Source organism: Malaclemys terrapin, chromosome 3 (assembly GCF_027887155.1).
Source record: "Malaclemys terrapin pileata isolate rMalTer1 chromosome 3, rMalTer1.hap1, whole genome shotgun sequence".
Classification (NCBI taxonomy): Eukaryota; Metazoa; Chordata; order Testudines; family Emydidae; genus Malaclemys; species Malaclemys terrapin.
This window is the reverse complement of record NC_071507.1, coordinates 111,358,232-111,371,660: the sequence shown is the minus strand read 5'-3', so window position 1 is coordinate 111,371,660 and position 13,429 is coordinate 111,358,232. Positions and strand designations below refer to the sequence as shown.

Genomic DNA, 13,429 nt, shown 5'->3' with positions numbered 1-13,429 from the left:
AAATCAACTGGATATTCTGAAATAAGGCTGCAATTTCATTCCCTCTGAAATTTAGTATTCCAGAAATGTTCTAATAATGATTGATGGTACAGATTGATTAATGCTTGTGCAACACTTGGAAAATGTAAATTGCCAGATATTATAGTCTATCTCAATACTATGCGTTAGTAAATATAACTTTATGGGGGGGGTCGTTCTTTGTTTTGTGTCATACCAATTCACCTTCTCTCTCTCTTTCCACAGAACCTTTACACAGTTAGCTTCCCCAAACCAGGTTTTATGGAACTGCAGCCAGTCTCATTTGACATGGGTACAGAAATCAACCTGTCCTTTAGCACCAAGAATGAGTCTGGGGTCATCTTATTTGGCACAGCGGGGACACCTATACCCCCGAGGAGAAAACGCAGACAGACTGGGCAGGTAAAGAACAATACAGTAGAAGATATGGAAAACTCATAACTTCTGCTGAGCTGTTTTCACACAGCTTGTTGTACCTAGCCACTGCATTGCCATGATGTATTTATGATCAAGTAGAAGTCCAGTGCTACTGAATGAGGTTTTCTTTCCAAAACTTTTGTTTGTTTGAAGGAGAAATAAAACGGGGGTTCACAATTTACTTTTGCACTGAACATTGGCTTTATTGAGGATTTGAGGGGTTTTAAGTCCTCAGAATTCTGTCAATTCGTGTTTTCATTTTTTGGGTTGGGTAACACAAAGCACTAATATTGCACAGGGTTGTTTTTCTTTGATATAATGATTTGACAGTATTTTCAGATCAGTTCTGGATTTCTCTAGGTGACTGCTACAATAGAACCCACTTTTTAGCCTAAATACCAGATTTATTTTTGTGTCCTATATTTGCTTTCATTTTTTTATCAGACCTGAGTGACAGAGAATATTGTTCTTTGGTTCTCCTCAGGACTACTCAGACGATGCTTACATGCTGGATTTAATTAAATAATTACTGCAGTTTCTACAGTAATTTTCCAAAACCCCAGCTTCCTGTGGGTCCTATTCTGCTTTCCTTGTGAATCCACACCTCCCATTGACTTAAATGCCTCTTGAATGTTACTAGTGTTTGGGGCTGTTATTGTATAATACTGCGGTTTGTTTGTTTTTAAAACAAGGTGCAGCTTAAATGACACCCCAATTTCCCCTTCCTCCCCCAAATACAGGCTAGTTTAAAAACCTTGGCGACCTTGGATTAACACCAGGAAAGCAGTTTCTACATTACCCTAGTGACTAATTAGCAAAACTACAGAAGGTGTTTGAGATTATTGAAATAGTGAAACAAAATGCTTTGCTATTTTCCTTGCACAGTACATTTGGTAATTGATTTTCCACTGCTCTCCCCCATACCTACAAGGATGTATTGGAACAGAACACTTGGTGGCTTGAAAGAACATACTCCAGAGTCAACACATTTAAATGGCTGATCCATAAAGAAACATACATGATATTAATTGTAGGGTGGGAGCTACTTCCACAACTTCCAAGCTCTTCAGGACACAGACATGAACATGACATTGGTTGCTCGAGTGACTGTGGGATGGATCCTGGAAATCTGCCACAACATGATACTGGTCACTGGAGTAACTATGGCCATCATCCCGCAAGCCCTCCATACACAGAACTCCTATTGAGATCCATGGTAATTCTGTGCATGGAAGGTTTAAGATCAGGCTTTGTAATAACAAAGAACAGGGATGCTTTGGAGCTCAGATTCTCTTTTCTTCTCCCTATGTGGGGGGGGGGGGAGAGGGATGGATAGCTCTGTGGTTTGAGCATTGGCCTACTAAACCCAGCATTATGAGTTCAGTCCTTGAGGGGGCCACTTAGGGATCTGGGGCAAAATCAGTACTTGGTCCTGCTAGTGAAGGCAGGAGGCTGGACTTGATGACCTTTTGGGGTCCCTTCCAGTTCTATGAGATAGGTATAAAAAAGATAAAATATTTTTAATGGCACTCTCTACATTCCTTGTTGCAAAATGTTATGAAAGATGTTGCTTATGTATCTTAGTCCATCTGAATGTAACAGCGAAGCTGAAATGGCTATATCTTAACTCCCTCCAGGAGTGTAACAACTATTCTAGCTATCAACATCAGATGCCAGGGTTTGAGTATATTCCTGATTAAATTAGGCTCTCTTTTATACCACTGTAAATGTAAAGTAACACCTTTGGCTTCAAAAAAGTTACTCCTGATTCATACTAGTGTACGATAGCAGAATTTGATCCACTGTCCTCGGTGGCTGGAATTCTAAGTGCAGCCTCAGCCGGTTACTATGTTTTTATGCCTTAAGTAGGATAGTGGCACAGTTCTTGAGGAGTCTGTAATGAGGTTATTTCCTACCAGCAGCAACAATAGGTGGAGCAAAGGAGAAGGGATATGCTTTACTGAGGGAGAGCTTGAGCAAATGCAAAAGTAAGAGAAGCAGTTCCCTTCTGAACATGGCTTAGCTTTTAATAACTGTTCCACATTACAGGCCTATTATGCAGTGTTCCTGAATAAAGGTCGATTAGAAGTGCATATCTCCACTGGAATACGAGATCCACGCAGGATCACCATCAAGCCTGAATCCGGCGATTTTCATGACGGTAGAGCACACTCCATCCGGATAGAAAGAATCAAAGGGTAACAAACAAGGACTCTAGGGTGCTACACAACTCATAGTACAGTTAATTCAATCACCATAATAAACATATGACTAAAATCAGTATTCCTTTTTATGAAAGGAGAAGTGTATAATATGTGCATTGGTTTCCTTACCAGAAAAAATAAGGCAGTTTCTGACTGCTAATTTTATTACTGTATAGGCTAAGGTCACATGCTTTAGTGAGGCTATCAGGCAGCTCTTCTTAAGATTTTCATTAATCAAAATTGCTATATTTAACCTTTTGGTAATTGGCAAATGTATTTTATTAATCTAATTTATGTGAATGAGGAATAGAGCTTCAGAACAGTAAGTCATCTTTGCAAGAGTTGTGGAGAAAGACAGCTTTCAAAACAGCAACAGCGGCAGATAACCTTTCCCAAATACCACATGCTAATTTTTATATATATGGTTACAGTGGTGTCCAATTGAGTGAGTTAAGAAAATGAAGATACATAGTAGTGGATTAACACTAATGTTTCTTTATCACAATTAAGCCATTGCAGATATTTCAACGCTATTCACCCCTTCACTAGCTCAACGTCCCTTACCACTTTTTCAGACACATGCACCCAAAAGGCTATTAAGGAGATGCACATTACCATTTATTAAGGATGCCCGCATTAGAGACAATAAACATATTGTCATCTTGATGTGTAGGGATTTACGCAGTTACTATTATTTATATTCTGTTACTGCCCAAAGTCTTCAGTCAGGATCTAGGCCCAATTGTGGAATGTACTGTACAAATATTCAGTGGACTTGTGCACTCTAGGAGAAAAGATGTTTTTATAAAACGTTGTAAGTAACATGTGATAGCTAGCATGTTATAAACTCCAGTGTATCCAGGGCAGGTTGAAATTGAACATGTTAACTGATCTAGGTGAACAGTAGGCACCTCACTATGATTCACCTAGACTAGCTAATGTGTGAAAACTACTGTTAAGACTATTATGGTCATCTAGTCTAAACTCCATTTGTGTCTTTGTGTCTTTTTCCCAACTGCCTAGAAGAACCTCCTCTTCCATCTAGTCACCAGGTGCTTTCCCTCTCCTCTACCTTAAAACTCACTTCTCTTGGCTTTGCCTTCTTTCACTATAATCTCTGCTTAGGAGAAATTCACTGCCTCTTTCACCTGTTTTTTGTAAATAATCCCCGACTGCAATTTTGTTCCCCAGTCCCAGCATTTCCTATCATTTGTTTTTTGTTAGATGGTCAATTCCTTGGGGCAGAGATTTTTTCTTCTATTAAAAAAAAAAAAAGAAACCATTATGCTCTCTTGACAGACTAATGTTACGTGATGATGATAATACAAATTTTTAAACATACAGGTAAACTCTTTTAACTTGAATAACCAAATAAAACTGCTTATAACAAAGGTAATAATCTGTTATGTTAAATCAGTACATAACTGCTCTACAACACCATCCAGTGATGAGAGATGCATATTAGAATCAAGCCTTCAAAATTTTCTCTGTAGCTCTGTCACAAAACAAATTAAATGAAGACTGTACACTTTATGTAACACAGGCTGGATTGGAAATGAAAAGATATAAATTATTAAACCTAACCCCTTTATCTGCTTGTCATCAGCTCAGGCTTAAATATGGGGAACATCATTTGAAAACTCTTCAAGTAGCTAATTGTCCATATAATTATAAACTAATTGCTTTCCATTCCAGGATAATTATAGGATAGTGTTCAGGACCAATGCACTGTATGGTAGTATTCTGTTGCAAAACATGTAAATGTTTCTATGGTAATCTGAAGATGAGATAAAGTACTTGTCTGAAGGTGTCAATAAGCAATAATATACAGTATAAGCAGTTCCTGCAGTAGAATGGAATCTAAGAAAGACATACTGTACAACTTATGTCTTTTGATCAAAATGATGCTACCTGTAACTGTGAAGGGGTTGGATGTTTTGCACAGTAAGCCTAATTTTTAATTTGTGTGCATACATTTGAGTGCCTATTTCTTCATATAAGCATCCAAATAACATGTACTTGGGTGTCTTAACTTTGAAAATTGGCCTCCCCCGGGGAATGATTTTTTAATTCATTTATATTCTGTAATTTACAAGATTTGTATTCTTTGGTGAGGGGAGAGTGAGGAGGGAGGATTGAATTTTCTTTGTTATATGAATCTACAGTTGAGAAAATGAAGTAACTTGCCAGAAACCGACTCTTTGAGTGTGCTGTGGGGGCTCACTTCTTCTGAACAAATGAGACTGATTATTTAGGCACCTAAACATGGATTTAGTTGCCTAATTCTAGGCACTAATGTATAAATATTTAGGCCCTAATATTTAACTTCTTCTGATCCTGAAATAGAGAATTGACTCAGCATCTCTAAAGTAACAGCACACTTGATAACCTACACCAGAGTCTTCCAGATTTCTCTCTATTTTTGTAGTCCTTACTCTCTCATGGCTAATGTCTATTAAATCCAGTATCGCAATGTAAAGAAATTATTTCAAATAGAGTTCCACTTGCAGCTTCAAACATACTGAAGTTCTGATTCACCTTTTGGCACTGAGTTCACATTGAGTTAGACTTGCTAAATCGCTATAGCCTTTGCTCATTTCATCACTCATCTTCAGATTGTCCCAAAGACAACAACAGATAGATTGCTGACCCTGTTATTGTTATGCCTTATTATGTTATGTTTGTTACCCATCAAAATAACTCATTGTCTCTCTACATCTACATTCTCTGTATTAGTACCTGTTTCCTTCTTTTCAACATACAGGTTCCTAACAAGCTAGATTTCTCTAGCCTTATTATAAATGTGATAAAAATCTTTCAGTAATTTTACACTGATATACATGGGTTTATGCCTCTATCTCACTACTCTGTAGCATTGTCTTTGTGTGACCTCTTCTCTTATATTTGGACCATGTGTTTGCATAATTACAGTGAACAATCTACATAGCTTTCTCCCTTACCCCCTTCCCACAAAACAGACTAACCATATATTTTTAAAATGTACAGTATGTATCTACTGTTGATTCCTGCAATCAGAGCACTCCAGAGCATTGTTTGTCCCCTAGCAAGAAAATAACTAGTACAAACCAGAAAATAAAAAGCCAACAAAATCTGACCCCATGCTGTTATATCCCACTGAGCCCTATATGATTATACATAATGTCACGTACAGCAGGCTTGACTTTTACCATGTCAGTGCTGTCATGCTTCAGACTACTATTTTCAATTCAACCAGAAGCTACTATTACAGCAGCTCCACTGTCTTGTGTTGCCAAGCCCTGCTGGAGAATTAATGAAGGAAGCATAGTAGTGGCTGTGAACCTGTTAGTAGCTAATATTTGCTTAATGTGGTGTTGCTAATCATGCAATTTGGGTTCACCCAGTTTTATAGCGGGTGCAGCAGTAAATGGTGCCTGCAAAATGATGATTTTAATGCAAGCAGTAGCCATGGTAGATCCTTTTTTATTCATTTGCTTTTAATCTTTTCATAGGATGTTTACTGTTCAAGTAGATGAAGACAGAAGCCAGACTCAGAGGCTACCTACTGATCAGTCTATAACGGTTAAAAAGCTCTTTGTGGGAGGGACCCCGCCTCACTTCCATGCTGCGCCTATCAGGAACATACCCCCTTTTGAGGGTTGCATATGGAATCTTGTCATCAATGCCATGTAAGCAGGTCTTACTAGTGCTCACAAATGTTTTGGTTACTGAAGCGATAAGCTGCCAAGAGAAAAGTTGCTGTCAAAAGCTAAACTTACACAAAAGGGTACCTAAAAACTGCTTTATATGCCGTTGTTCTTTTTGATATATCAATATATAGTATGCACTTGACAGGACATCGGTCTGATTTATTGCGGTCAGTCTTCTTCTGGGTGCAAGAACTAGTGCCTGCCCACAAAAAATACCACAGTGTTCTACAGCCACATTCCAGACCACAACAGGTTACCCTAGTAATGCTTTGGTGTTATAGGCCATTCCTATGGAACTCTGTGCCATTGTTTTTAAATAAGGGTGAGATCCTGAGCTGTCAGATTATGGAAATTAGTATGCTTAGCATGGAGCTTTAACCATAGGATATGTTCTGCTCCACTAGGTTAATGATCTGGAGGGAACAGATGGACAGAAAAAAGGGAATGGTGAATGAAATGAAACTTCTGCAAAACAAATCACTTTGATAACACTTTAAAGCAACAGACCCAGTGCTTGGTCAAGTGTGAACTCAGAGCAGTACCATAGCTTCTTCAGTGACAGAGAGAGGCAGAGGAATTGATGACAGCTATTGATTTCATTGTATCTCCATAGCCCCATGGACTTTGCTCAGCCTGTGTCCTTCAAAAATGCAGATATAGGCCAGTGTCACACTCTAGAACCCGAGACCAGACTTCCTGAAGGAGAAGATGAAGCTACCCCTGCTTCTGTCTTGATCCAACCTGAATCTGATGGTAAAGAGGAGAAAGAGAGCACAACTGCCACCCCCAGGTTTTCTTTCTCTCCTCCTCCACCACCATCACCTTCACCTCCTACACGTGTAAGTGTATATTGCGTCTATGAAGAACAGTTTTAGAAGCGAAGTGTCTTTTATGTGGGAAGAGGAGAGGAATCGGTAATGATGTCTTAAAATTATGCTGATGGGTGTGTAGATGGCTAGAGGATATTGAGTAGTTGGGGTATCTACGCTATTATAGGGTTCTGGATGTTTCATCCAGCATGTAAATGAAGCAGATTATCAACTAAAGCTCAGGACAAGCTTGAATCCTGAATCATATTATTTTTTTCCTCAGCAAAAGCTTAGAATAGGATGATCATAGCATCCTGAGTCACACTGAGGTGATATGATTCCATTACATATCCCCTTTCTCTACCTCTCCCATCTCTAATCTCCTAAAAACTCCAGAAAGCCACCATGGCAATCACAGATTTTGTTTTTGTTGACTTTTCCTTCATTCTCAACTCCAAAGAGAATTGCAAGGTTGGATAGGCCTTTTTTGTGTCATTTATGTGCTTTTTTCCCCCCATGATCGAGGATGGGATCAGACTGAATGATTAAAAGCTCTTTTATAAAAATGCATGCATTGCTATCGCCATATTAGGATGTAATGCTTTGCACACATGTGTGTCATACTTGTGTGTGTATACTCTGTATATATGTGGACTGTGCTCACATGCTGTATTAACCCTAATGAAAATATAAAAAGGTGATTTCATTAAAATCAGCATCTATATCAGAAGACTGGAGAGTAACAGATTTTTAAAAGGTGTGACAGGTAATTACAGACCAGTGAATCATACTTTGGCTTCCAGTAAATTAGTTGAAATTATAAATAAGGGCCAGATTTTTCAAACTAAATTAAAACAAAGGGAGCTGCTGGTTGGTGACTGCTTTTGAGAACCTGGTCACTTCACTGAAGTGCCTAAGTAGAAACTCAGCTCTCTTGAAAAACTAGCCAGAGAGAAAGATTAATAAAACAGCTGATTGAACCTCATCAGAAATTCATTCCTTTCTGATATCTTCTGGGAACATATCAGTAAAATAATGGACAAAGGAAAACTGACTGACCACATTTACTTTGATTGTCAAAAATCCTTGTTGAACTCCATCACAAGAGTATGTTAAAGAAATTAAATAGTCACAGGTTGAGAGTTAAGAGTGGGATTCCTCATGCTTCAGGATATAAGACAACAACTAACTGATTGGGATTAGAAAGAAGCTTCCGCAATGGGAAATGTATCTCATGATAGTGTTTCTTGCACCTTCCTCTGGTATCAGCCACTCTCAGTGATGGGATACTGATCAAGGTGGACCACAGGTCTGATATGATATGATGATTCCTGTGGAATTTTATAACCTTAGCCAAAAGACTGCTGAATCATAGAATCATAGGATTGGAAGGGACCTCAAGAGGCTATCTAGTCCAGTCCTCTGCACTCAAGGCAGGACTAAGTATTATCTAGACTGGGGTAGGCAACCTATGGCACAGGTGCCGAAGGCGGCACGCAAGCTGATTTTCAGTGTCACTCACACTGCCCGGGTCCTGGCCACCAGCCCAGGGGGCTCTGCATTTTAATTTAATTTTAAATGAAGCTTCTTAAACATTTTAAAAACCTTCTTTACTTTACATACAACAATAGTTTAGTTCTATATTATAGACTTATAGAAAGAGACCTTCTAAAACCGTTCAAATGTATTACCGGCCCGTGAAACCTTAAATCAGAGTGATTAAATGAAGACTCGGCACACCACTTTGAAAGGTTGCCGACCCCTGATCTAGACTATCCCTGACACATGTTTGTCTGACCTTCTCTTAAAAATCTGCAATGATGGAGAATCCACAACCTCCCTAGGCAATTTATTCCAGTTCTTAAGCACCCTGACAGTTAGGAAGTTTTTCCTAATGTCCAGCCTAAACCTCCCTTGCTGCAATTTAAGCCCATTGCTTCTTGTCCTATCCTCAGAGATTAGCAAGAACAATTTTCTCACTCCTCCTTGTAACAACCTTTTATGTACAGTAACTCCTCACTTAACATTGTTTCCATTGTCGCTGCTCCATTAGGGAACATGCTTGTTTAAAGTTGTGCAATGCTCCATTATAACGTCGTTTGGCTGCCTGCTCTGTTCACTGCTTGTAGGATTCTGTGGAAGAGCAGCGACTTTACAAGGGAGCATTGCACAAGTTCCTCTTTTCCGTCTCCTCCCCTGCCTTCCCAGTGCACTTAGGACTTTCTGGGAGGGAGGGAGGAAGGAAGGGAACAGGGAAGCGCCACATGTCTCCTCCTCTCCCTTTTCCCCAGAAAGTCCTAAGTGCCGTCAAACAGCTGTTTGGCGGCAGGGAAGCTCTGGGAGGGAAGGGGGAGGAGCGGGGACATGGTGTGTTCTGGGGAGGAGTGGGAGTGGGAAGAGGTGGGCCTGGAGTGGAATGGGGACGGGAAGAGGCCAGCCTGTAGCATTCCCCAGCAAGGTCAGCGCCTGTTCTTCTGGTGAGAAGCTGCTGCTGAGCAAGGTGCTTCCTAGTGTCCTTGCCTGCCTCATTGTCTGCAGAGGACTAGGACTGTGCCTGTGTGGGGTAAGCCAGGGGCACCTACTAATCACAGTACAGTACAGTACTGTACAGTATATGTCTTTTGTCTGCCCAAAAAAATTTCCTTGGACCCTAACCCCCTGCATTTACATTAAACGCTATGGGAAAATTGGATTCATTTAATATTGTTTCACCTAAAGTTGCATTTTTCAGGAACATAACTACAGCGTAAAGTGAGGAGTTACTGTATTTGAAAACTGTTATCTTATCCCCTCACAGTCTTCTCTTCGCCAGACTAACCAAACTCAGTTTTTTTTCAATCTTCCCTCATCGGTCATGTTTTCTAGACCTTTAACCATTTTTGTTGCTCTTCTCTGTACTTTCTCCAGCTTGTCCACATCCTTCCTGAAATGTGGCACCCAGAACTGGACACAATATTCCAGCTGAGGCCTAATCAGTGCGGAATAGAATCTCAGGCTTCAAACTCCTGGCAGTGCTTATTGGCAAGAATTTTAAAAATGTGTATCTCAGTAAAGGAGCTCAGATGATTAAACTGATCGAGAGAGTTTTTCCTGCTCCAATATAGCAATATTAAAAGTTGGCACAGCATTTCCTGGCCAAATAGTTCAGGTGCTTGAAATAGTAAATTGGAAAGTATTGTGAAAAAATCCACTGTCTTGAGTTTGTTTTGGTACAAACCCAGAAGTTTGTTGCAACTCTGTAGCTGTGTTGTCTGACAACCCTTATAATTTTCCACAATTGTGAAAATTTAAATCAACAGAAATTAAAAAAATGCTTCATACCCATAATTTGAGCAATGGTGAAAATGTAAATTGTTACAAATTTTAAAATGCTTAAAATAAACATTACCCATTGAAATTATAAAAAAATTAAAATTGAATTCTGCCAAGCCTGGTTATATAGGAACTAAAGCAACACTTTTGACTACTACCCACAAGATGGCGAAATTGTAACATGATGAAACTGATACGTTTCCATTTTCAATAAAAAAAATTATACAGTTCAAAAACACTGAGTCTATGACACAAATATACAGAGCAAAGGAACTCCAAGATAAAGATGATAATCCATTTTCCCATTCTCCCACTCTTGTGAAAGAGAGAAAGTCAGGCTGTCATAAGCATATTGTTTGAGAGAAGGGTTTGTTTCTTTCTTTATTACTTTATTTTGCTTCCGTTGCTTGGCTGTCTTCTATCTATACAGGGCCGGCTCATGGCACCAGCTGAGCAAGCTGGTGCTTGGGGCGGCAGATTGTTCGAGGTGGCATTCTGCCCAATCCTAGGGCGGCACGGCCGCTTTTTGTTGTTGTTGTTGTTGTTGTTGTTCTTGTTCCGCTCCCTGTAGGGGGCGGCGGCACAGAGAACCAGAGCGCCCTGCAGGGCAGTCCTCTTCCTTCCCTTCCCGCCGTCCAGAGCGGAGCCCTCGCGGCAGGCAGCAGGAGGCAGCGGGAGGGGCCACATGACAGCGCCCCTGCTGTAGCCTTGGCCACCCCCTTCTCTCTCTCTCCTGCTTTGCCGTTCTGGCTGCCCCGTTTTTTTTTTTTTTTTTTCTTTGGGGCGGCCAAAAAGCCAGAGCCGGCCCTGTGTCTATAAACCTGAGAGACTCTTTCCACTGTCTGAGTACATGTGTATTTATACTAGCCATTTTTCAAGGGCAAATTAAGAGGAATAAATAGTAGTTAATATTAGTTAAATGTTTAATGTTATTTACAATAATTGTTATTATTTAATTTAGTTGTTTAATAAAGAGATGGGTTTCACACATGAGGTATATGGAGCCATGGTGAATCATGTAATCCACATATATTGCCCAGGGTGACAATCTGGAGAAAAAAAAAAAGTGTGAAAAATTCACATGTACCAACACCCTTCCAGTTTCTCTTTTGAAAAATAAGTGTTTTCAAATTTTGCATATTCAAAAGCACCTTAAATGAGGGGGTTTTGTTGTTGTTTTTTTGCCTAAAATCCTGCTCAGTAGAGGTGGGCAAATAATGGATTTTTCAGTTTGCTGGCAGTTCTGAAAAATTGGTGGAAAAAATCATTTTGGGCTGACTCACAAATTTATTAAAAATTTTCAGCAAATCAAAAAATAATTGTAGGTTGCACAGAAAACATTGTGTTTTGATTTTGAACATTTAAAAGCATTTAGATAAAGCTAAAGAAATTTTCTAAATGAAAAATAATTTTGAATCAAAAAATCAAAATGTTGAAATAAAGCATTTGAATTGTTTTCAGAATTTTTTTAAGTGTTGGGTTTTTTTAATTTTTGTTTTTGGGGGGGCTAACACAATTTGCTGAAATTTACATGACTCTGCCAAATGTTTGTGTTGCTGAATCTGTATTTTTTGCCAAAAATTTGCATTGAAAAATTTCACTCTATTGCTCAGTATTTGCACTTGCAACAAAGAGCAAAACCATGGTTTATATTGAAACACCTGATACATCATTCATGATTCAGTCATGTATTACCTCAAAGCCATTCTGGAAGAATCTTATGTGCAAATCCATTCAGCACAAAAATTCACCCACATGCAGGGGGCCCAAACAAGACTGCACTATACTTATTCCTATTCTTAAGACTTAAGTACTCATATGCTCTCCATCTCCACAACAGTGAGTTGAACCCTTAATGAAGTAGTTGTATTAAAAAAAAAAAAAAAAAGACAGGACACAGGATAGTCAGGTAGTTTAGAAATACCGTGGTTGCCTGTTTGCTGCTTTCTTCTGCTAGGATTGCTAAAATATGTCGTGCTTGAGAACAATGCCTTGGTAACTGCTGCTTCTGCCTCATATTATTTACTGCTTCTCAGGACTTGTTTGCCACTGAAGTGAAGAGCGCCAGCATTACAGCTGACTTTGACGTCATCACGGTATCTTCCAACGTTTTCCCAAATGGTCCCCAGTTATTTTATTTAACATTATTGGGTGAATTGTGGTGCTGCCTTCTTCCTTTGCTAATAAATGACTTTTCTTGTGAGTGCTAATACAGCATCATTTGTAGAGGAATGTGTGAGATAGTTGGACAGTGAAGTTCCTATTTGCTCAGACAGCTCCTCTAAGGTTATCAGTTTTCTATGATATACATGGTTTCCTATCATATAGAGAATAGTGAAGTTAAAGTAATTAATAAAATAGTTCCATTTTGAGGCTCCGAGGTGATGTTAGGGTTTATTAACTGGTTGGGCTTAAATGTGGGACACCTTAAGGCTATGATACAAAAATACAGAGCCAGGAAACTCCAAGTTGGGCTGATAATCCATGCTTTAACTTAGACACTTGTGAAAGAGGTAAAGTCAGACTGTCAGAGATAAAGTCAGGCTGACCTTTCTTGAAATGAGGGTGGAGACAGGCTTGTGACTAAAGCCTGAATTTTCTACAACAGTTCCCTTGTACAATTTTTTCTCACTAACACTTCCACCTCCATACAGTTGACTATTTTTAAGCTTTGTTTTTAGAACAATAAAAGACCAATATAATGACAAAATAAATTAATAGGTGTGTTAACCTATTACCAACCCCCCAGCAACATTTGTGGCACCTACCATTAATTCCTTATCCTCCCAGTCCTCCTGCTGTGCCCCAGCATCAGTGCTTACTGAAAGTAGCAAGTAATTGAGACAGTTTAGTAATATTTGACATCTGACAGAACCAAATTTTTCCCTAACTGAAATCATTGGAGGCCAGAAATAGACAATCAAGGGCAGACTTTGCCCCCTTAACATTGTAACATGCACCAGTGTGCCATTGAAATGTT

The 13,429-nt window shown here is 39.3% G+C and overlaps 1 protein-coding gene across 9 annotated transcripts in view; it reads left to right on the top strand.

Moving 5' to 3' along the window:
* Positions 1–13,429, top strand: part of LAMA2 (laminin subunit alpha 2) — a 474,663-nt gene that overhangs the window by 446,230 nt on the left and 15,004 nt on the right. For 7 of the 9 annotated variants that reach the window (XM_054023114.1, XM_054023113.1, XM_054023107.1 and 4 more), the window contains 5 exons: positions 244–420; positions 2,485–2,633; positions 6,131–6,307; positions 6,942–7,167; positions 12,486–12,545. In XM_054023114.1, the coding sequence (XP_053879089.1) occupies positions 244–420; positions 2,485–2,633; positions 6,131–6,307; positions 6,942–7,167; positions 12,486–12,545 (789 nt within the window). The remainder of the gene's footprint in view (positions 1–243; positions 421–2,484; positions 2,634–6,130; positions 6,308–6,941; positions 7,168–12,485; positions 12,546–13,429) is intronic. The other 2 variants (XM_054023109.1, XM_054023108.1) reach the window with 1 other exon arrangement.